The 23,566-nt window shown below is 47.4% G+C and overlaps 1 protein-coding gene across 2 annotated transcripts in view; it reads left to right on the top strand.

Moving 5' to 3' along the window:
* LOC139557651 (receptor-type tyrosine-protein phosphatase gamma-like) overlaps positions 1-23,566 on the top strand; it is a 335,846-nt gene that overhangs the window by 79,625 nt on the left and 232,655 nt on the right. For both annotated transcript variants that reach the window (XM_071372734.1, XM_071372725.1), the window contains exon 2: positions 12,384-12,488. In XM_071372734.1, coding sequence (XP_071228835.1) covers positions 12,384-12,488 — 105 coding nt within the window. The remainder of the gene's footprint in view (positions 1-12,383; positions 12,489-23,566) is intronic.

Raw genomic sequence — 23,566 nt, 5'->3', positions numbered from 1 at the left:
ACCCTGAGGCCGTTTCAGTATTGGAGCTACATTGAGCTGATTTTGACCCCTAAATTTAAGTCTCTGGCTTGCTCGAGCAGTGAAGGTCTAGGCTATTGATTCTGAATTATTCATCAGATGGCATTTGCAAAATGCCTATAATCTCAGAGTCAGACGATGACTCAAGTATGCATTTAATTTGTCTACTGTATACCGTTACTCTCTCCATTAGTCTTTACAGTAACGTGACTTTGACTTCTGTATGAAAATACCAGTATACTAAAACATGAGAGTGATTGGCTGTTATACATTACCCTTTCTATTGTATGCTCTGTCTCATTCAATCTGAAGAGGATCTGCCCTTGTTACCATGAAGCATATGAGCTGGCGTCATCCACTGGTTCCGTATTCATCCCTGACACTCAATACAATGAGTCCTAATAGCTGAAAGGAAGCTATGGCAAAGAGGTTGGATACAATAGGTGCTAATACATTCACCATGCAATGACGCAATGACAGGGTAATGCAGTGTTTCCCAAACTCGGTCCTCGGGACCGCAAGGGGTACATGTTTTGTTTTTTGCCCTAACACTACACAGCTGATTGAAATTATCAAAACTTGATGATTAGTTTATTATTTTAATCAGCTGTGTAGTGATAGGGTAAAATTCCAAAACGTGCACCGCTTGGTGTCCCGGGGACCGAGTTTGGGAAACCCTGAGGTAATGTGTACATGTCAATGACTGCCTATAGTGTGGGGGTGCTCTTTGTTTTATGTCTTCCTTCAACCGTCTCCCTCTCGCTTTCTCTCTCTGGCTATACTGCTCAGTCCCCAGACTACTCACATTATCAATGCGTGTGTATGCCATTGTGCATCCTTGTGTGTTTATATGTGTGTGTGTGTGTGTCTGTGTCTGTGTGTGTGTTTTCCTGACTGCAGAGAGCCCCCGTGCATTAACCTCGAGGGAATGTGCTAGCTGGCTCTGTGGCCCATGCCCAGCTTTTGTATGTAAATGAGAGCAGGAAGCAGGAAGTGCTGTGGTACTTCAGGGTCCCTCTGTCTTTACGCCTCTGCTCTGGGGTCAGTCCATCCTGCCCAGGTACCCCACCCCCCTCAACATAGGTCCCGTGTGGCTCAGTTGGTAGAGCATGGCGCTTGCAACGCCAGGGTTGTGGGTTCATTCCCCACGGGGGGACCAGGATGAATATGTATGAACTTTCCAATTTGTAAGTCGCTCTGGATAAGAGCGTCTGCTAAATGACTTAAATGTAAATGTAAACATTCATTAATGCCCCTTGTCTGGTCAGAGTGGTGTATTACGACTCTAAAAAGAGGAGTTAGCGAGTTAAATTTGGACAACTCTGAGCTCAACTTGGGATAATCATTGGCACAAAGTGGCTCACCTTTTAGCTAGGTAAATTCTATGGCAACGAATACTTCAGAAATAATCTGCTCTGGGGCAGGGTAACTCAGGCCTAACTCCACATATCCTGAATTAAATGTTTGAGCTGTGAGTTGAGGACGAATCAAATTAGATGCCCTGTTGTATGTCTACAGATGAAGGGGTGGGGGTTGTTACAGATGAAGGGGTGGGGGTTGTTGTATGTCTACAGATGAAGGGGTGGGGGTTGTTGTATGTCTACAGTTGAAGGGGTGGGGGTTGTTGTATGTCTACAGATTAAGGGGTGGGGGTTGTTGTATGTCTACAGATGAAGGGGTGGGGTTTGTTGTATGGCTACAGGTGAAAGGGTGGGGGTTGTTGTATGTCTACAGATGAAGGGGTGGGGGTTGTTGTATGTCTACAGATGAAGGGGTGGGGGTTGTTGTATGTCTACAGGTGAAGGGGTGGGGGTTGTTGTATGTCTACAGATGAAGGGGTGGGGGTTGTTGTATGTCTACAGATGAAGGGGTGGGGGTTGTTGTATGTCTACAGATGAAGGGGTGGGGGTTGTTGTATGTCTACAGGTGAAGGGGTGGGGGTTGTTGTATGTCTACAGATGAAGGGGTGGGGGTTGTTGTATGTCTACAGGTGAAGGGGTGGGGGTTGTTGTATGTCTACAGATGAAGGGGTGGGGGTTGTTGTATGTCTACAGGTGAAGGGGTGGGGGTTGTTGTATGTCTACAGATGAAGGGGTGGGGGTTGTTGTATGTCTACAGATGAAGGGGTGGGGGTTGTTGTATGTCTACAGATGAAGGGGTGGGGGTTGTTGTATGTCTACAGATGAAGGGTGGGGGTTGTTGTATGTCTACAGGTGAAGGGGTGGGGGTTGTTGTATGTCTACAGGTGAAGGGGTGGGGGTTGTTGTATGTCTACAGATGAAGGGGTGGGGGTTGTTGTATGTCTACAGGTGAAGGGGTGGGGGTTGTTGTATGTCTACAGATGAAGGGGTGGGAGTTGTTGTATGTCTACAGATGAAGGGGTGGGGGTTGTTGTATGTCTACAGATGAAGGGGTGGGGGTTGTTGTATGTCTACAGATGAAGGGGTGGGGGTTGTTGTATGTCTACAGATGAAGGGGTGGGGGTTGTTGTATGTCTACAGATGAAGGGGTGGGGGTTGTTGTATGTCTACAGGTGAAGGGGTGGGGGTTGTTGTATGTCTACAGGTGAAAGGGTGGGGGTTGTTGTATGTCTACAGGTGAAGGGGTGGGGGTTGTTGTATGTCTACAGGTGAAAGGGTGGGGGTTGTTGTATGTCTACAGATGAAGGGGTGGGGGTTGTTGTATGTCTACAGGTGAAGGGGTGGGGGTTGTTGTATGTCTACAGGTGAAAGGGTGGGGGTTGTTGTATGTCCACAGATGAAGGGGTAGGGGTTGTTGTATGTCCACAGATGAAGGGGTGGGGGTTGTTGTATGTCTACAGATGAAGGGGTGGGGGTTGTTGTATGTCTACAGATGAAGGGGTGGGGGTTGTTGTATGTCTACAGATGAAGGGGTGGGGGTTGTTGTATGTCTACAGGTGAAGGGGTGGGGGTTGTTGTATGTCTACAGATGAAGGGGTGGGGGTTGTTGTATGTCTACAGGTGGAAGGGTGGGGGTTGTTGTATGTCTACAGGTGAAGGGGTGGGGGTTGTTGTATGTCTACAGATGAAGGGGTGGGGGTTGTTGTATGTCTACAGATGAAGGGGTGGGGGTTGTTGTATGTCTACAGATGAAGGGGTGGGGGTTGTTGTGTGTCTACAGATGAAGGGGTGGGGGTTGTTGTATGTCTACAGATGAAGGGGTGGGGGTTGTTGTATGTCTACAGATGAAGGGGTGGGGGTTGTTGTATGTCTACAGATGAAGGGTGGGGGTTGTTGTATGTCTACAGATGAAGGGGTGGGGGTTGTTGTATGTCTACAGGTGAAGGGGTAGGGGTTGTTGTATGTCTACAGGTGAAGGGGTGGGGGTTGTTGTATGTCTACAGGTGAAGGGGTGGGGGTTGTTGTATGTCTACAGGTGAAGGGGTAGGGGTTGTTGTATGTCTACAGATGAAGGTTGGGGGTTGTTGTATGTCTACAGGTGAAGGGGTGGGGGTTGTTGTATGTCTACAGGTGAAGGGGTGGAGGTTGTTGTATGTCTACAGATGAAGGGGTGGGGGTTGTTGTATGTCTACAGATGAAGGGGTGGGGGTTGTTGTATGTCTACAGGTGAAGGGGTGGGGGTTGTTGTATGTCTACAGATGAAGGGGTGGGGGTTGTTGTATGTCTACAGATGAAGGGGTAGGGGTTGTTGTATGTCCACAGATGAAGGGGTGGGGGTTGTTGTATGTCTACAGATGAAGGGTGGGGGTTGTTGTATGTCTACAGATGAAGGGGTGGGGGTTGTTGTATGTCTACAGGTGAAGGGTGGGGGTTGTTGTATGTCTACAGATGAAGGGGTGGGGGTTGTTGTATGTCTACAGATGAAGGGGTGGGGGTTGTTGTATGTCTACAGTTGAAGGGGTGGGGGTTGTTGTATGTCTACAGATGAAGGGGTAGGGGTTGTTGTATGTCTACAGGTGAAGGGGTAGGGGTTGTTGTATGTCTACAGATGAAGGGGTGGGGGTTGTTGTATGTCTACAGATGAAGGGGTGGGGGTTGTTGTATGTCTACAGGTGAAGGGGTGGGGGTTGTTGTATGTCTACAGATGAAGGGTGGGGGTTGTTGTATGTCTACAGATGAAGGGGTGGGGGTTGTTGTATGTCTACAGATGAAGGGGTGGGGGTTGTTGTATGTCTACAGGTGAAGGGGTGGGGGTTGTTGTATGTCTACAGGTGAAGGGGTGGGGGTTGTTGTATGTCTACAGGTGAAGGGGTGGGGGTTGTTGTACGTCTACAGGTGAAGGGGTGGGGGTTGTTGTATGTCTACAGGTGAAGGGGTAGGGGTTGTTGTATGTCTACAGATGAAGGGTGGGGGTTGTTGTATGTCTACAGGTGAAGGGGTAGGGGTTGTTGTATGTCTACAGGTGAAGGGGTGGGGGTTGTTGTATGTCTACAGGTGAAGGGGTGGGGGTTGTTACAGATGAAGGGGTGGGGGTTGTTGTATGTCTACAGATGAAGGGGTAGGGGTTGTTGTATGTCTACAGGTGAAAGGGTGGGGGTTGTTGTATGTCTACAGGTGAAGGGGTGGGGGTTGTTGTATGTCTACAGATGAAGGGGTGGGGGTTGTTGTATGTCTACAGGTGAAGGGGTGGGGGTTGTTGTATGTCTACAGATGAAGGGGTGGGGGTTGTTGTATGTCTACAGATGAAGGGGTGGGGGTTGTTGTATGTCTACAGGTGAAGGGGTGGGGGTTGTTGTATGTCTACAGATGAAGGGGTGGGGGTTGTTGTATGTCTACAGATGAAGGGGTGGGGGTTGTTGTATGTCTACAGGTGAAAGGGTGGGGGTTGTTGTATGTCTACAGTTGAAGGGGTGGGGGTTGTTGTGTCTGACATACAGTACTAGCTTTAACTTGACTGTCCTCATGAAGACAACCCACTAAACCACAGGTGGCCAACTCCTGCCCACTTTTTATTTGTCTATTCATCCTTTATTGACCCAGATGGCGCCTTTGAGCTTAACAACCTCATTTCCAAGATCGCAGCAGTGTGTGGCCATACAGTACATGCTAAAGGGTCATACATTAAAAAGGACAATACTGTAGCAGCACACTTGAGATATGAAAAAGAGCCCAGACAGCATTGATCGCTGTTCATGGTTTGGCGTTTGCATCCCTCTTACAGCGTAGTGTAAGCCTAAAGGACATAAATCCATCCATGATTATCGAATCGTCACATGAGAATTACATGAGTTATTTGCAGAACAACCCATTTCCCCCTGTACTGCAATGCAGAGAGAGAGAGAGAGAGAGAGACAGAGAGAGTGAGAGAGTGAGAGAGCGAGAGAGAGAGAGAGGTGCAGTAGCAGATGTCTATTGTCTGTACTTGGATTTTGCTAAGTGACATGTGTTATGGATTGTTTCATATGCACTGACCTTCAAGCCTCCGTTTAGAAATAAATAAACAGAAAAAAAGAAACGACTGCATCTCATTTATCTTTATTTCCTGTTCTCCATGAATGCCAGAGATGAATGCAGGTAGAAAAATAAAATAAAATGTAAGCGAAGACAACTCCCACAAATCACCTCTCCATCCTCCACCAATCAGCCGGAACATTACTAAAGATAACTCACAGTCCTTTGCTCTGCATTCTTATGAGATAACTGCTCCCTCACAGGGAAGCACTTTACTGTAGATTTGGTCATTGCTATTGGGCTATGCTATAAAGGACTTCTCTAACCTTTACCCTTACCCCAACCATAGCCATAACTCTAAATTAAAAACACAGAGGTCACCTTCTTACTCATGAATTTGTCTGACATCGGCAATCTAGCATGGCCATCTAATGACTACCCTGTAGCGTTATGTGACCATATTATTTACATTAAACCTGCTACTGTAGGTTCCACAATAATCCCCTTAAACATAGGACTTTTTTTGCTTCCAACTATGGCCGTGATTGGGAGTCCCATAGAGCGACGCACAATTGGCCCAGCATCGTCCGGGTTAGGGGAGGGTTTGGCCGGGGGGGCTTACAAGTAGGCCGTCATTGTAAATAAGAATTTGTTCTTAACTGACTTGCCTAGTTAAATAAAGAAGAATTGTGTCTCGGGGACTCTTAAAGGGTATGAACACAAGGGCATCCCGAGGGGCGCAGCGATCTAAGGCACTGCATCGCGGTCTAAGGCACTGCATCGCGGTCTAAGGCACTGCATCGCGGTCTAAGGCACTGCATCGCAGTGCTTGAGGCATCACTACAGCCCCGAGTTCGATCCCAGGCTGTGTTGCAGCCGACCGTGACTGGGAGACCCATGAGGCAGCGCACAATTGGCCCTGCGGGATGTCCTCTAGCGACTTTTTGTGGCGGGCCGGGCGCATGCACACTGACTTCGGTCGCCAGTTGTACATTGTTTCCTCCGACACATTGGTGCAGCTGGCTTCCGGGTTAAGCGAGCAGTGTGTCAAGAAGCAGTGCAGCTTGGCAGGATCCTGTTTCGGAGGACGCATGGCTCTTGACCTTCGCCGTACGGGAGTTGCAGCGATGGGACAAGACTGTAACTACCAATTGGATATCATGAAATTGGGGTAAAAATATATTTTTAATATATACAAAAATAAGGGTATGAACAAAGAACAAAGACAATATCTATAAGGGACTTGGTTCCATGGTGTGCTTTAAATGGGTACAGTATCTGATGGCTGTAGCTACTGAAACATGAATGGGCTATGTCTTTCACAGTGACATCATGTGCCTTTTTGTGTGATAGGAGTATAAAGGAACCCATGGCAGCCCCTGTGTTTGTAATTGCGGTGGACAAAAGGCGATGTTAACTGTATCTGGACTGTATGTCTTCACAGTGGAGGTGTCAGCATTGGCTTTGTGTTTGGCTCAGCGACCTATTAATTAACATTGGTGTGCATGGAGTGACCAGCCGTGGTGCATACTGTCTCCTGTCTATAGCAGATCAATGCAGAGAGAAAACACACAGGGAGACGGGCGCTTGGAACCGCCGTGTGTCTTCAAGTGCATTTTCCACTACACTAAAGACCCATTTGAGTAATGTGCTTCCGACACGCTCTCGTGTTGCCTCCCAGTGTTTCTGCTTTATGGACGATGCACCAGCATTTTGGCTTTACAGCGTTCTCTCACCATATCTCTCTCTCTCTCCCTCTGTGTGCTTCTCTCACTGCCTTTGGCTGAGACTGTAGTGAACTCACCCCATGCTGGGTTGTCTTTTCTCTGGGGACTGATTCCCTCTCATCTCTGCTGCTCTCCCTACCCAGTCTCAACACGGTGCCCTAGGCCCAACCACAGCCTCTAACCTATAGCCCAATGCCAAGACCAACATCCCAGCCCCCATTCCTCACACCCCCCATTCACAGCCCCAGCCCCCTCTTAATCCCTTCCCAAGCCCCTATGCCTGTCCCTCTGGCAGAGGATCTGGTCACCCACCAGAGAGTGTGTGGAGGACTATTACAGCCCTGCAAGGTTTATTTAACGTGACAGCTGTTACTCTCTGACCACCACCATGCAAGTGTTTTGGACTGCCAGTATGTGTGTGTGTGTGGCTGTTTGTGTTTGTATTTCTGTTAGTAGGCTTTAGTGTGTGTGTGTGTGTGTGTGTGTGTGTGTGTGTGTGTGTGTGTGTGTGTGTGTGTGTGTGGTGTGTGTGTGTGTGTGTGTGTGTGTGTGTGTGTGTGTGTGTGTGTGTGTGTGTGTGTGTGTGTGTGTGTGTGTGTGTGTGTGTGTGTGTGTGTGTTTGCTTGTCGCGGATGTCCTTCAGTAGTAAGGATGTATTGGAGAGAGATGAAAATAATGCTAATTAAGTGTATTACAGTAGTGAGGACTACCCTGGCTGACACACACACACACACACACACACACACACACACACACACACACACACACACACACACACACACACACACACACACACACACACACACACACACACACACACACACACACACACACACACACACACACACACACACACACACACACACACACACACACACACGCACACACTGTGCTCTGTGTGTGTGTGTGTATGTGCACCCAACTGTGTGTTTCTGGACACCCCATTCTGCCTCCTCGAACCACTGAAGTGGTATAAAAAAAGCCATTCTGTGTTTGAATGAAGTGACAGCAAACATGCAGCAATAGCTTCAATGGCTGGTCTGCTGTGATTGATGGATTGCAGGAACCAATACTTTCCATCTCTTTTCTCAAGAGGAACTTTTGTGTGATTCGCTCAGTGTGGAAACAAAAGACAGGGTCAGTTAAAGTTTCAGTTTCTTTCTGCTTTATGGAGTTCTGGCAGTACGTACAGCTGGAGCAAGGAAGCACATTTGTTGTTGTTGGCATTCACGTATATTATATTTGCCATGCAGATTTTGCATGGTGTGTGTTTTTGTTGGTGTGTGTGTGTGTGTGTGTGTGTGTGTGTGTGTGTGTGTGTGTGTGTGTGTGTGTGTGTGTGTGTGTGTGTGTGTGTGTGTGTGTGTGTGTGTGTGTGTGTGTGTGTGCGCGTGCGTGTGTGTGTGTGTGTGCATTCTGACCTTGCTGAACACCCCTTTCAAATAGAGCTCTATGTGAGTTCTCTATCCTAGTGAATCTGGGAGTTGACATTGCAGGTGCTGCAGGTCTTGCCAAAAAGAGCTAATCACAACTTCATTACCCTTGTGAAGCCACCAATGGCACCTTCATTCTCTGTTTCCAGGACACTGCGTAACTGTCTACTTCATTCTCTGTTTCACTGCCGAACTGTCTACTTCATTTGGCTTTCTGTTAAAGTCGTGACCTTAGCCTCAGGGAAGTTTTATAGATATAGATATAGGGCTAGGAAGAGTAGCTGCTGCTTCTTCAGCAGCTAATGGGGATCTGAATAAAACAATCATAGTTCTAGACTCGGATCCTTGTTTGATTACATCTCCCCATATCATTGTTTCTGCAGAGATGGCCTGACAAAAATGTCAGCCCCCAATCTCTCTCTCAACAAGAGCACATTTGTCAAATAGGAAATTATAAATCAATTAGGTAAACATTTGTTTAGACCAGCGCAGCAGAATGTAACCTCTCGCAGAAAGACTAGATCATAGGAGACATCCCTAGCATTGCCTGCACTGTTAAACAAGGACTTTCTCAAGTTCCCTCATAACACTATGTGCTCTATGCAATGAGTTTGAATAAGATGCTGTTTTTTAGGACAGGGTTTCTGCGTCATTAGTATGACACATGACTGCTAGTGTCTTTGTGTGGTGGTTTGTATTTGTGCGTCTGTGTGTGTGTGTGTGTGTGTTGTGTGTGTGTGTGTGTGTGTGTGTGTGTGTGTGTGTGTGTGTGTGTGTGTGTGTGTGTGTGTCTGTGTGTGCATGCGTGTGTGGTGTGTGTATTTTTGCTGCTTTCCTGGCTGTGTTGATGTTGATAGTCTTTGACAGGGTCTGGGTGAGCAGGGAAGTGGTGGCTGTTGTGGTAGAAGACACAGAGAGCAGTGGATAGGAGGAGAGAACGTGGATGTGTTGTATGGGAATTGCAGTGTTCCCCCTATGTGCTTTTGTTCATAGTTTGCAACATTTACAAAGTCTTACGCACATACAGTATTCCACGTGTTATTAAACCGGCACTGAGCCCTTGTGATCAATGTTCCCTCTAATTTCTTTCCGCATGGAGCAAATGTCATGTTCTGTGCAACTTCCGGTGTGCATTTCCTGTACCTGCTTTAATGTACTATTCTAACAGTGGCGAAGTAGGCTACTGTGGCTATTGGATCGTAATGTAGGCTACCAGAGTGGCCTACCATAAAAATGTGAAAAAATACATCACATAACATTTTAACATGGAAATAGCGGTTCGATCATTCAGCCTACAGTAGCAGCCAGTGTGTGCTGTTCAAAGTAGGCCTACATTCTATGAAACTTTTGAAAGAAACATGCAGGGCTTGACATGAACCTGTTTATCCACCTGTCTTTCAGACAAGGAGGTGACTGAACATTGTGTTGTGTTGTTTGATGCAAAAATAAAAGTCATTATTATTCCCAAACCATTATTACAGAGAATCAGACAAATTATGCTACCCTCTGCCTATTGGCTACTTAGCTTATTAAAGTCTGTCTCAAAATATAACACTGCCCCTTTAAGACATAAAAAAAGCTCTTTACCTGACTCACTTTTCAAAGATGGCTAGAAATGTATACGTTTTGTGCTCTTGTAGGAAGCAATCACTCCCCTATTACTGACTACAAATGATCTATAACTGCGCTAATAACTCACTAACTAGCAAAGAATATTAAGAAATGTGCCCACTTGGCTACATGCAGCTCTCGCTTTTATCTCAAAACAAGCGCATAATAATCTCGACCGCTCATGCTCACAGTCCAGTTCAAAGTGAATGGCACAAATCCATATATGGCAATGGTCTATTTGCGTATTGGCCTACTGCAGCTCTGTGTAGAGTACAGGCATGTCAATGCAATATAATCCTACTCCAATGTGCACTGCCTACAACAAAATCTCTTGCATAGTTAGTTTTGCATACAAAGTCTTGCATAGTTCGGTATGTTGCATTGAATGTGGCTAATATTGCATTGATTCATCACAATTCCCACAGCAAAGGGAAACGTTGATAGTGTTAACTAACGGGAAAACTCTAGAAAGTTGAGTGAAGTTCAATCTCGTGCTTCTCTTCGCAGGCTGATATTTCTTCTGCACGGCAGTCCTGGGGGTGTTGCGTGCCCACGCACGCGTGCAGCTTAGAGGGAACATTGCTTGTGACTTTTTTAAACTGGCACTACCAGTCGAAGCCTGTTCCCTACTCTCTCCCCCCTCCTTCCTCCTCATCTGAAAACGCATAGAAGGCCTTTGTTCTTTTCTCCCTTCTTTCTTGCCTCCTGCTCTCCTCTCCTCCTGTTGACAGGTTGCCAGGCAGCAGGCTGCCCATCACAGTGACCCAGAGACTGTCGTTAGGAGAGTGGGCTGGGCTGAAAAAAGGGTCCCACCCCACTATGACCCGACACTGTATTACTCTGTCCTCTTCTCTCCCTCTTTCTCTATCTACCTCTCTCCTCTCATTCTACCCAAACGCTGCCATCTATCCCTCTGTAGCCTTTTTCCCCCATCAGCACCTCTTCTCCTCCCATCCCTAGTTCCCTCTCCCCTCCCCACCCCATATTGTCATTGGCACTGATATTTATATTCTTATGTTACAGTGCTGGGGATAGTTTCAGTGCTGGGCTGGGCTTTGGCACTGTGGACTGATTGACTGCTTCAATGGACACCTGTGTAGATAGTGGCTAGCTGTTAAATGACTGGCCACGGCTGAAGTGCTACAGCCATGAGAGGACAGGGTTAACTCCTGGGGCCTCACAGGCATGTGGGGAAGAATGAGATGAGCTTGTACGATGTGTGTGTGTGTGTGCGTGCATGTGTGTTTGTGTGTGTGTGTGTTAGAGAAAGAGAGTCAAGGGTAAGAGACAATGGGAGAGGGAATGAATGACAGAAAGAAAGAAAGGCAAGAAGAAGGATAGTGAGAGAATGGGTTTGGCGTGGATTGAGAGGTTAGGGTGGGGCTGCATAATAACATTTTCTGTTGGGAGAGCATTGGGAATCGATAATGTAATTCATAGAAAAGCCATGGACTGGCCTCTCATTGACATTCACAGGCATGCTCAAGCTTACATCCCCAAGAATTAAAGAAGAGAGAAAAATCGGTCTGTCATTGAAACAAAGAGTCACCCATTGTTTATATCAAGCCCTTAAGTAACCGCAATGCCCAGCGAGCAGCCTTTAAAATATCATTAGGCTTTGATTGACATCTCCGGTGGCCCAGTGTCCTTGGTGATGCAGTGAGTAAGGAGGTAACCACACGGTCAGCCAGCGCTCAGCACGTGTCCTCTTACCTGTGACGCTCTCTCTCTCTCTCTCTCTGTTCTCATAACCGCATGTGGCCATTTTAGGTCAGATAAAATGTAAAATGCCAGTTATTCCCAGGTACTGCCAAAGCCCATTTGTGGCACAGCAAGTGAGGGGCTGGAGTGTGGGTGACTCTTACCCAAAAACTCAGCAGCCCGCAGCTCACATCCCAGAGGCCCCACAGTCACAATGAGCCTGGCATAATCGGATCTGATCTGATCTCTTTACCAATGAGCCACACTATGTATCTATGTATCTGTATTCATGCCAAAGTTTTAAGGAAGTTGTTGTGGCTTTTGTGGTAGGATGTTTTGGTAAGTCATTGTAAGCACTGTTTGACGCACTGGCTGTGTAATTCGGCTGTGTCCAAGTCACAGTCGGTCTCTGTTTCTTAATGAGAATGCTGTTAGCAAGAGCAGTGCTTTTTTGTTTTACCACAGTGAGTGAGTGCAGTGCCATTTTGGTGACATCCTTCTCCTTTCTCTCCCCCACACAGCGCTGACAGGAGGGCAGCCCGGGTCCACGCAAGGGAGCCAAGATGGCCGAGTGCCCGGGAGCAGACTCAGAAGAGCGGCCGAGGAGTCCTACTGGGCCTATTCAGGTGTGTGTGTTAATGCAGAATGGTTCTTACTCTCTCTCTCTCTGTCTGTCTCTCTCTGTCTCTCCCCCTTCTCCTTCTCTCCTCTCTCCCTCTTCCTCTGCCTATCCTCCCTGTTCTTTAGAGCCCTGGCCTCAGGGATTCTCTGGGCTTTTTATTTTATGAATGTTTCTGTGGAGAAAAAGTGACTTCTTTTGTCCCTCTGAGCGATATTTGCAGAGGAGGAGCATTAATATTTTACTGTGCAACCAAGCCTCGGGCAACAAATGATCTTTATTTTTTAAATATATTTCTGTTCCCATGTCTACTCTAATTGTAGCCCGACGCTGCATTAAAGCCAGGGGCTCGTGGCAAAGTAGAGCTGGTGACAGATTCACTTAGCGAGCTGGGTATTGATGCTTAGATCTATTAATGGTGTTTTGTGTCATGGCACGCATAATATTAAAGGCTTATATAAGACTCTGATGTAACTGTGGGTGTAATTTCAGCAAGAAGAAAACAATACAGATTGTGTAGGACAGTCACAGAGATCCCTCCATTTTGTAAAATGTGTGAGTGAGAGAGAGAGAGAGAGAGAGAGAGAGAGAGAGAGAGAGAGAGAGAGAGAGAGAGAGAGAGAGAGAGCTGAGGATAGTAGGTTATGCTTGGTTTGAGAATGCTGATGGCTCCAAACCCTTTCATGTGAATCAGCGGTGGCACTCTGGCGGCCCACCCTGATATTTAATAATCACATCAGTCCCTGTGGGGCCCGGTCACCCACTGCTATTGCTCCTCTCAAACAGCTGAGAGCCTCCTTATACCTCGCTATACTAGCAGCAACCACAGACCTGTCACTAATACTGAACTGCATCTCTCTCTCCTCTCTCTCCTCTCTCTCCTCTCTCTCTCTCTCTCTCTCTGGGCCGTAGGGACATGAAGGAGAGGAGAGGCAGTATGTAGGGCTGTCCCTAGATATTGTCTGAGTTTGTGCACAGCTCTAAGCTCTCATCTCTCTCTGCGTGTTAATGCGTCATTCTCTCTGGCGGGCTGATGGGGCAGTCTGCTATGCCTCAGTGAGGTAGCCATTCTGGAATCTGTCATCTGAATATATACTGGTGGATCTGATTACGACAAGCTAATAACTATTTTACTGTAAGCTCACCAGGTTGCGAAGTGATGACTTCACCAATATTGGATGCCTTATTACGCCAGTGGATATGTTATTATTTGGATGTCTGTTATTCTTTAGAAGTCGTATACATAAATTATGACTTAATCAGTTAACTTGAGTTAACTTTTTGTATTTTTAGTGCACCGTTTTTTTGTTTGTGATTAATCGCATTGTCTGAAAGTCTTCCAAATACAGTGACAACATACAAAATACATAATCTATACAGCTAAAAACAACAATGCAATGTCAAAACAAGTTGACATTGAGGTTACCTGACTTTGTTGACAAAATCAAGATGCTTTTTGTATCAATCAATGCTTTTTGTATAAAAAATCTTAAATTACAGCTACATTTTGCGATTAATCGTAAGGGGTTCAATCGTCAGGGTTTCAAACTGTAGAACCCAGTTCCTACATATGAATATAAAAATGTATTTTATCAAACAAAACTATGCTACATTTTATCTCTGGTGTAACGCTCTAGGTGTCGGGGTGTTTGTGGAATCAGACGCAGGAACAGCAGAGCTTCAATAGGTTGAGTTTAATTCCCAACTCGTACACAAACAATGTCCAAACCGGACTACTGGGTGTCAAATAAACACCTGTCTTCCAACATGAAGACAAAACCAGTACACACACACGAACCACTCCCGAAATCCAAAGAAACAGACGAACAATCCCGCACAAAGAAGCAGACAGGCTGGCTGACTAATAAAGCCACCCTGATTGCTAATTCCCTCAAACCAGGTGATAACCATAAACACATAAGGAGGGGGAGGAAAAAGAGTCAGTAGCAGCTAGTAGGCCGGTGACGACGACCGCCGAGCGCCACCCGAACGGGAAGGAGAGCCTGCCTCGGTTGAAGTCGTGACAGTACCCCCCCTCTGACGCGCGGCTCCCGCAGCGCGCCGACACCGGCCTCGAGGTCGACCCGGAGGACGAGGCGCAGGGCGCTCCGGATGGAGGCGATGGAAATCCTTTACCATAGATGGATCCAACATGTCCTCCACCGGTACCCAGCACCTCTCCTCCGGACCGTACCCCTCCCAGTCCACGAGGTACTGTAGGCCCCTCGCCCGGCGTCTCGAGTCCAGAATGGCCCGTATCGTGTACGCCGGGGACCCCTCGATGTCCAGAGGGGGAGGAGGGACCTCCGGTACCTCACCGTCCTGCAGGGGACCAGCTACCACCGGCCTGAGGAGAGACACATGAAACGAGGGGTTAATACGATAATAGGAAGGGAGTTTTAATCGATAACACACCTCGTTTATTCTCCTCAGGACTTTGAATGGCCCTACACACTCGGGACGTGAACTGGGGGCCCCGATCAGAAACAATATCCTCCGGCACCCCGTAGTGCCGGAAGACGTGAGTGAATAAGGCCTCCGCAGTCTGTAGGGCAGTAGGGATACCGGGCAACGGGAGGAGACGGCAGGACTTAGAAAACCGATCCACAATTACCAGAACCGTAGTGTTTCCCTGAGAGGGAGGCAGATCGGTCAGGAAGTCTACAGACAGATGAGACCATGGCCGTTGTGGAACGGGGAGGGGTTGCAACTTCCCTCGAGGAAGGTGCCTAGGAGCCTTACTCTGAGCGCATACCGAACAGGAGGAGACATAAACCCTAACGTCTCGAGCTAAGGTAGGCCACCAATACCTCCCCCGAAGGCTCCCCACTGTCCTTGTCACCCCAGGGTGACCCGAGGAGGGTAGGACATGAGCCCACCGAATAAGGCGGTCCCGAACACCAAGCGGTACGTACTTACGGCCCGCCGGACACTGAGGAGGCGCGGGTTCCGCCCGTAGCGCCCGCTCGATGTCCGAGTCCACCTCCCATACCACTGGCGCGATCAGCCTCGAGGCGGGGATGATGGGAGTGGGTTCAGTGGTCCTCTCCTCCGTGTCGTAAAGACGGGACAGTGCGTCTGCCTTTACGTTTTTTGAACCGGGTCTATAGGACAACGTGTACCTAAACCGGGTGAAAAACATGGCCCACCTTGCCTGACGTGGGTTCAGTCTCCTAGCTGCCCGAATATACTCCAGATTCTGGTGGTCGGTCCAGATGAGAAAAGGGTGCTTAGCCCCCTCAAGCCAGTCTCTCCACACCTTCAGAGCCCTGACCACCGCTAACAACTCCCGATCCCCCACATCATAGTTACGCTCCGCTGCACTGAGCTTACTAGAGAAGAAAGCGCAGGGGCGGAGTTTTGGTGGCGCACCCGAGCGCTGTGATAGCACGGCACCCACCCCAGCCTCGGAAGCGTCCACCTCCACTATGAATGCTAAAGAGGGATCCGGATGCGCCAACACGGGAGCCTCCGTGAACAGAACCTTCAACCTGTTGAAAGCTCCGTCCGCCGGCGCTGACCACCGCAACCTCACCGGACCCCCCCTCAGCAGTGAGGTAATGGGAGCCGCTACCTGGCCAAAACCCCGGATAAATCTCCGGTAGTAGTTGGCAAAACCCAAAAACCGCTGCACCTCTTTTACCGTGGTCGGAGTCGGCCAATTACGCACGGCCTTTATGCGGTCACTCTCCACCACCACCCCCGAGGTGGAAATGCGATAACCCAGGAAGGAGACGGCTTGTTTGGAAAACACACACTTCTCAGCCTTGACGTATAAGTCATGCTCCAGCAGTCTGCCAAGCACTTTGCGCACTAGAGATACATGCGCGGCGTGAGTAGTTGAGTAGATCAGAATGTCATCGATATACACAACTACCCCCTGCCCGTGCAGGTCCCTGAGAATGTCGTCTACAAAGGATTGGAACACGGCTGGAGCATTCTTTAACCCATACGGCATGACGCAGTACTCATAGTGGCCCGATGTGGTACTAAATGCGGTTTTCCACTCGTCTCCCTCCCGAATACGCACCAGGCTGTACGCGCTCCTGAGGTCCAGTTTTGTAAAGAACTGCGCTCCGTGAAATGATTCCACCGCCGAAGCGATGAGAGGTAGTGGGTAACTAAACCCCACCGTGATGGCATTTAGACCTCTATAATCAATACACGGACGCAAACCTCCCTCCTTTTTCTTCACAAAAAAGAAACTCGAGGAGATGGGTGAGATGGAGGGCCGAATGTACCCCTGTCCCAGAGATTCCGTGACATATGTCTCCATAGCCAACGTCTCCTCTTGGGACAAAGGGTACACGTGACTCTTAGGAAGCGCAGCGTTAACCTGGAGATCTATCGCACAATCCCTACCCGGTCGATGTGGTGGTAATTTCGTCGCTTTCTTTTTACAGAAAGCGATTGCCAAATCGGCATACTCGGGGGGAATGCGCACCGTGGAACCCTGGTCTGGACTCTCCACCGACGTGGCACCAATGGAAACTCCCAGACACCTTCCAGAACACTCCTCTGACCACCCCTGGAGAACCCCCTGTCTCCACGAAATATTGGGATTGTGCCGGGCCAGCCAGGGAATACCCAGCACCACTGGAAACGCAGGCGAATCGATAATGTATAGACTGATACGTTCCCTATGATTCCCCTGCGTCACCATGTCCAGGGGAACTGTGGCCTCCCTGACCACCCCTGACCCTAATGGCCGGCTATCTAGGGAGTGCACGGGAAAGGGAGAATCTATCGGCACAAGCGGAACGCCCAACTCTCGGGCGAGTCCGCGATCCATAAAGTTCCCAGCTGCACCTGAATCGACTAGTGCCCTATGCTGAGAAGAGGGGAAAAAATCAAGGAAAAAAATTGAGACAAACATGTGACCGACAGGAGGTTCTGAGTGAGTTTGGTGCTGACTCACCTGGGGTGATCGAGAAGCGTCCCGCCTGACATCTCGACTCCCAGACAGACCCCCCCAGCACCGATCGGCCGTGTGTCCTCTCCGACCACAGTTGGTGCAGGGGAGGCCTCGTCCTCCGATACCCCTAGGCGCGGCCCCTCCCAACTCCATCGGGATGGGAGCCGGGGCGCTGGGTGGTGGAACGCACAGGACCCTCTCCGAACGCCCGCGGGCAGCCAGCAGATTGTCCAGTCGGATGGACATGTCGATGAGCTCATCCAACGACAGAGCGATGTCCCGACACGCTAGCTCCCTACGGACGTCCTCCCGGAGACTACACCGGTAGTGGTCAATAAGGGCCCTGTCGTTCCACCCTGATCCCGCGGCCAAGGTCCGGAACTCCAGCGCGAAATCCTGTGCGCTCCTCCTCTCCTGCCTTAGATGAAATAGTCTCTCACCCGCCGCTCGGCCGTCTGTGGGGTGGTCGAACACGGCACGAAAACGACGGGTAAACTCCGGGTAGTGCTCCTTCACGGAGTCCGGGCCATTCCAGACTGCGTTGGCCCACTCCAGAGCACGACCCGTTAGGCAGGAGACGAGGACACTCACCCTCTCCGCTCCCGAGGGAGTGGGGCGAACAGTGGCCAGGTATAGCTCCAGTTGGAGTAAAAACCCCTGACAACCTGCCGCTGTTCCATCATAATCCCTCGGGAGCGTAAGACGGAGCGCGCTGGAGCCGGGGGATGGAGAATCCTGGGGAGGGGGAGCCGAAGGTGGAGAGAGGAGCCCACTCCTCTCCCATCGCTCCATTCTCTCCATCATTTGATCCATGGCGGATCCGATCCGATGGAGGACGGTGGTGTGGTGGAGAACCCGTTCCTCCATCGATGGGAGAGGGTTAGCTGCTGCTCCTGCTGACTCCATGATTGGTGCGCGATTCTGTAACGCTCTAGGTGTCGGGGTGTTTGTGGAATCAGACGCAGGAACAGCAGAGCTTCAATAGGTTGAGTTTAATTCCCAACTCGTACACAAACAATGTCCAAACCGGACTACTGGGTGTCAAATAAACACCTGTCTTCCAACATGAAGACAAAACCAGTACACACACACGAACCACTCCCGAAATCCAAAGAAACAGACGAACAATCCCGCACAAAGAAGCAGACAGGCTGGCTGACTAATAAAGCCACCCTGATTGCTAATTCCCTCAAACCAGGTGATAACCATAAACACATAAGGAGGGGGAGGAAAAAGAGTCAGTAGCAGCTAGTAGGCCGGTGACGACGACCGCCGAGCGCCACCCGAACGGGAAGGAGAGCCTGCCTCGGTTGAAGTCGTGACATCTGGGACCCTCAGGATGACAAATCAGAGGAAGATTAGTGAATGTAAGTACATTATTTACCATCAGAGGTGAATGTATCAAACCAGTTGCCATGATAAAAGTTTTTTGTTGTTGTGCACTCTCCTCAAACAATAGCATGGTATTTTTTCACTGTAATAGCTACTGTACATTGGACAGTGCAGTTAGATTAACAAGAATTTAAGCTTGTCTATGTCCTGGAAAGTGTGCTGTTACTTACAACATCATTCTAGTCACATTAGTGCATGTTAGCAACAAGGGACACCGATCCCGTAGATCCTTAAGAGGGTTTACTAACTCTTGCAGCCCTAGACTTGGTACCCTTATGGCCATTCTTTGTATACAGTCAGGTTCATAATTATTGAGCAAAAAAGACTGTATAATAAATCAGACAAATACTGAGCTATATTCCATGCTCATTTTTTTGGTTGAAATTATGTTCTAAATGGCATTAGCACTTGGATTGGAACTGGTGCTATGGTCGGATGATATGAAAATAGAGCTCTTTGGCCACGCACACCAGTGGTGGGTTTAGCATTGAAAAACAGAAGCATATGCAGAAAAGAACCTCATACCTACGGTAAAATATGGTGGTGGATCTTTGATGTTTTTGGGCAATTTTGCTTCCACTGGTCCTGAGGCCCTTGTTAAGGTCAACGGCATCATAAACTTTTCCAGTCAACGGCATCATAAACTTTTCCAGTACCAGGACATTTTAGCCAAAAATCTGGATGCCTCTGCCAGGAGGCTGACACTTGGCCACAAGTGGACCATCCAGCAAGACAATAACCCCCAAAACGAATCAAAACCTACAAAGAAATGGTTAATTGAGCGCAAAATCAACATTTTGCCATGGCCATCTCAGTCTCCTGACTTGAACCCTGTTGAAAAGCTGTGGTTTGAATTGAGGAGGGCAGTCCATAACAGCAGACGAAGGATATCAAGGATCTGGAAAGACTGAACATACGACCTGTCATGGCTCATATCAGAATTACTGCCTCAAAGTGAGGCGGCTGAGGCCTTAATTAAGATATGCAGTATAAACCAAACAAATGACCCCAGGTGAGTTATGCCCTCCAGTCTACATAATTACAAGTGCTTTTCCATATATTTTAAGAGGCCTTTTTTGTGAGCGTCTGACTGAAACACTGAGGCCAGATCAATAGGCCCTCCCTCATGCCTTCTCTCCCTCACGCCGCTACAAAGTTCACATTAAGGTGGATTTGATGGAAAGTTCCACTTTTCCACGTAAAAAAATAATTAGCTCAATGGCACTATAAATCACCCTCCCTCCTGGATATTAATTTTAAATCCCTTGTATCCTCAATACTTCTGGCTTCAATGGGAGGTGTACCCTAATTTATGAGATAGAGAATTCACCACCTTGTCCGTTTCATATCAGTCCTCATAGCCCATTTCACATTCACTGGCAGGCTTGAGTTGAGAGCTCTCTAGGTTTTGTGTGCAGCTTTGAAGAAAATACATGAAGATGGAAATTGATGATATATTGTACTGTAGTTTAACTTTAGAGGATTAAGGGCTGTGACTTAAATAACAACTCATAAAGATAGTCATTTCTGTGAGGATGTTAAACAAAATATATTTTTCTTCTTTAGTATGCTGCTTACTCAGTAGGCCTATGCTTAAATCCACTCTAAGTCTTTGGATTCTAAGAGTGTGCCTTTACTTCTTATGAGTGTTTGTACACGTATCGTTTTTCTGTGTGTATTTCTGAGGACGTGTAAATATGCTTTGGAGTGGATCCTCTATGCATATTCAGTAGTATGCTGTAGTAGGGGACAAAGAAAAACTGCATTGGATCAACCTTGAATCTGCAGTGCTCCACTTGTCCTAAAATGCACTTAAGGGTGTTTCCTAATGGATTAATATGCACGTTATTTACTGAATGAGGTCTTCAGACCAGGTCATTCGTGTAAGGTGTGATGGGTTATGTATTATCCAACACCTTTTAGTGATTGCATCAGCACTCAGGGGAATTACATGTAATTTGAGATCTAGCAGAGTTATGACAATGGTAGGGCATCTGGTTGCCATGCCAACCTTTACAGAACTGCCTGCCATAGAGGTTCTGAAATGACATTAGGACAATCACAGACTTGCCTGTCAACAGCAGTCCTCATCGTATACAATTATATGAAATGAAGATGGAGAAATTAGTATTATTTAATCAGTTCTGCCCACACAAAAAACAGGGAAATAAATCTTGTTAGCACGGGTGGTCATTGGTCACTGATACATCTCTTCCAGGTCTGTATAATTATTTCTTCAAATGAAAATTATGACAGTAAATCTCAGTAAGACAAAAATAATGGTGTTCCAAAATGGTCCAGTTGCCAGGGCCACAAATACTAATTCCATCTAGACACCATTTCCCTAGAGCACACAAAAAACTATACATACCTCTGCCTAAACATCTACCCTTTATGGTTGTGAGGTCTGGGGTCCACTCACCAACCAAGAATGAACAAAATGGGACTAACACCACATTGGGACTCTGCATGCAGAATTCTGCAAAAATATCCTCTGTGTACAACGTAAAACACAAAATAATGCATGCAGAGCAGAATTAGGCCGATACCCGCTGATTACCAAAAAAGAGCTGTTCAATTCTACAACCACCTACTGTAAAAGGAAGCGATTCCCAAACCTTCCTTAACAAAGCCATCACCTACAGAGAGATGAACCTGGAGAAGAGTCCCCTAAGCAAACTGGTCCTGGGGCTCTGTTCACAAACACAACCAGAGCCCCAGGACAGCAACACAATTAGACCCAACCAAATCATGAGAAAACAAAAGAGAAGTACTTGAGACATTGGAAAGAATTAACAAAAAACTGAGCAAACTAGAATGCTATTTGGCCCTAAACAGAGTACACAGTGGCAGAATACCTGACCCAAAATTAAGGAAAGCTTTGACTATGTATTAACTCAGTGAGCATAGCCTTGCCAGGTCTGCCGTAGGCAGGCTACTGTATGTGCACACTGCCCACAAAATGAGGTGGAAACTGAGCTGCACTTCCTAACCTCCTGCCAAATGGATGACCATATTAGAGATACATACTTCCCTCAGATTACACAGACCCACAAAGAATTTGAAAACAAATCCAATTTTGATAAACTCCCATATCTATTGGGTGAAATACCACAGTGTGAAATCACAGCAGCAATATGTGTGACCTGTTGCCACAAGAAAAGGTCAACCAGTGAAGAACAAACACCACTGTAATTACAACCCAGATTTATGTTTATTTCTTTTTCCTGTTGTACTTGCACATCGTTACAACACTGTATAGAGACATAATATGACATTTGAAACGTCTCTATTCTTTTGGAATGTTCACAGTTTGTTTTTATTGTTTATTTCACTTTTGTTCATTATCTATTTCACTTGCTTTGGCAATGTAAACATATGTTTCCCATGCTAATAAAGCACCTTAAATTTAAATGTAATTGAGAGAGCGAGAGAGATGTCGTGTCAAGGCAGCTGAATGTTTAGAGGGAACAGAGGGCTGAGGGCAGCCTAACAGAATGGAAAACAAAGCCTCAAACCTGACTTGGCATGCTGATGAGAGCAGCTTCCTAGTGTGCTGTTCAAGTCCTCTTTTCTCTCACTCCCAGCTCTACTTTTCCCTGTATGTGGTGGCACATCTCAATCTCTCTTTCAAGCTGTTTGTCTTTCACACTCTACTATGTCAGTCAATGTTTGCTTGTATGGTACCCTTTAGCTGGCTTTAGTTGTGATACAGGAATCGGGTCTGGTATCTCTGAATGACGCCACCTGCTCTCAGGGTATACTATTTTTTTAATATCTTTTTTTTCACCTTTATTTAACCAGGTAGGCTAGTTGAGAACAAGTTCTCATTTACAACTGCGATCTGGCCAAGATAAAGCAAAGCAGTTCGACAAAAACAACAACACAGAGTTACACATGGGATAAACAAACGTACAGTCAATAGCACAATAGAAAAATCTATGTACAGTGTGTGCAAATGTAGTAAGATTAGGGAGGTAAGGCAATAAATAGGCCATAGTGGTGAAATAATTACAATTTAGCATGAACTACTATAGCTAATAGATCAGAGGACTGATAGCCTAGCTTTGCTGTAGCTCTCTCTCTTTGTGCTAAGGATTTTTACCTATGCAAATACATCATGTGACATAGTGCTGTAACAGAAACAGGAAGTGGGAATGAAGGTGTTAAAATTAGGGTTGAGGTGGAGGATGAAAACAAGAGTGGAGAATGAAAACAAGATTGCCTGGAGTGAAAGTAAATAAGAGCGATGGAGAGAGAGTAAATTAATTAATGAGAGAGACAGCCCTCTCTCTGACTCTGCAAGGCTTGTTGACTGTCATTCATGAATGTGGCGAGCAGAGCGTGTCTGTGCTGTGTTTAAGTATGTACGGCATCAGAGCAGCATGGCCCATCATGAGGCCGCTCTAATAGAATGACCCAGCTCTACTGACAGCAGCACACTCCTGCAAATGGAGCTGCACATCTGCCACTGTGCTGCAGTAATTGTGCAATTTACTGTACAGCCAATATCCCGCCATCCTAATTGAATATGACTTTGTACTGTTTGAGTAATCTCTCCATTTTAGACCCTGACCTCAGGCATGCTTCAGCTCCGGATACAGCGGATGGGAGAGGAAGACAGAGAGGGAGAGGTAAAGTGAGAGAGGAGAGAAGGATCGAGAGGGAGAGATGTGAGATAGAGGCAGAGAGAAGGATAGAGAGAGGGAGTGGCGTGAGGTAGAGGCGTGAGGTAGAGGCGTGAGGTAGAGGTGTCCGATAAAGCATGTAGGTCACAT

This window comes from Salvelinus alpinus, chromosome 2, assembly GCF_045679555.1.
Source record: "Salvelinus alpinus chromosome 2, SLU_Salpinus.1, whole genome shotgun sequence".
Taxonomy (NCBI): domain Eukaryota; kingdom Metazoa; phylum Chordata; class Actinopteri; order Salmoniformes; family Salmonidae; genus Salvelinus; species Salvelinus alpinus.
This window is presented reverse-complemented; position numbering and strand designations above follow the sequence as displayed.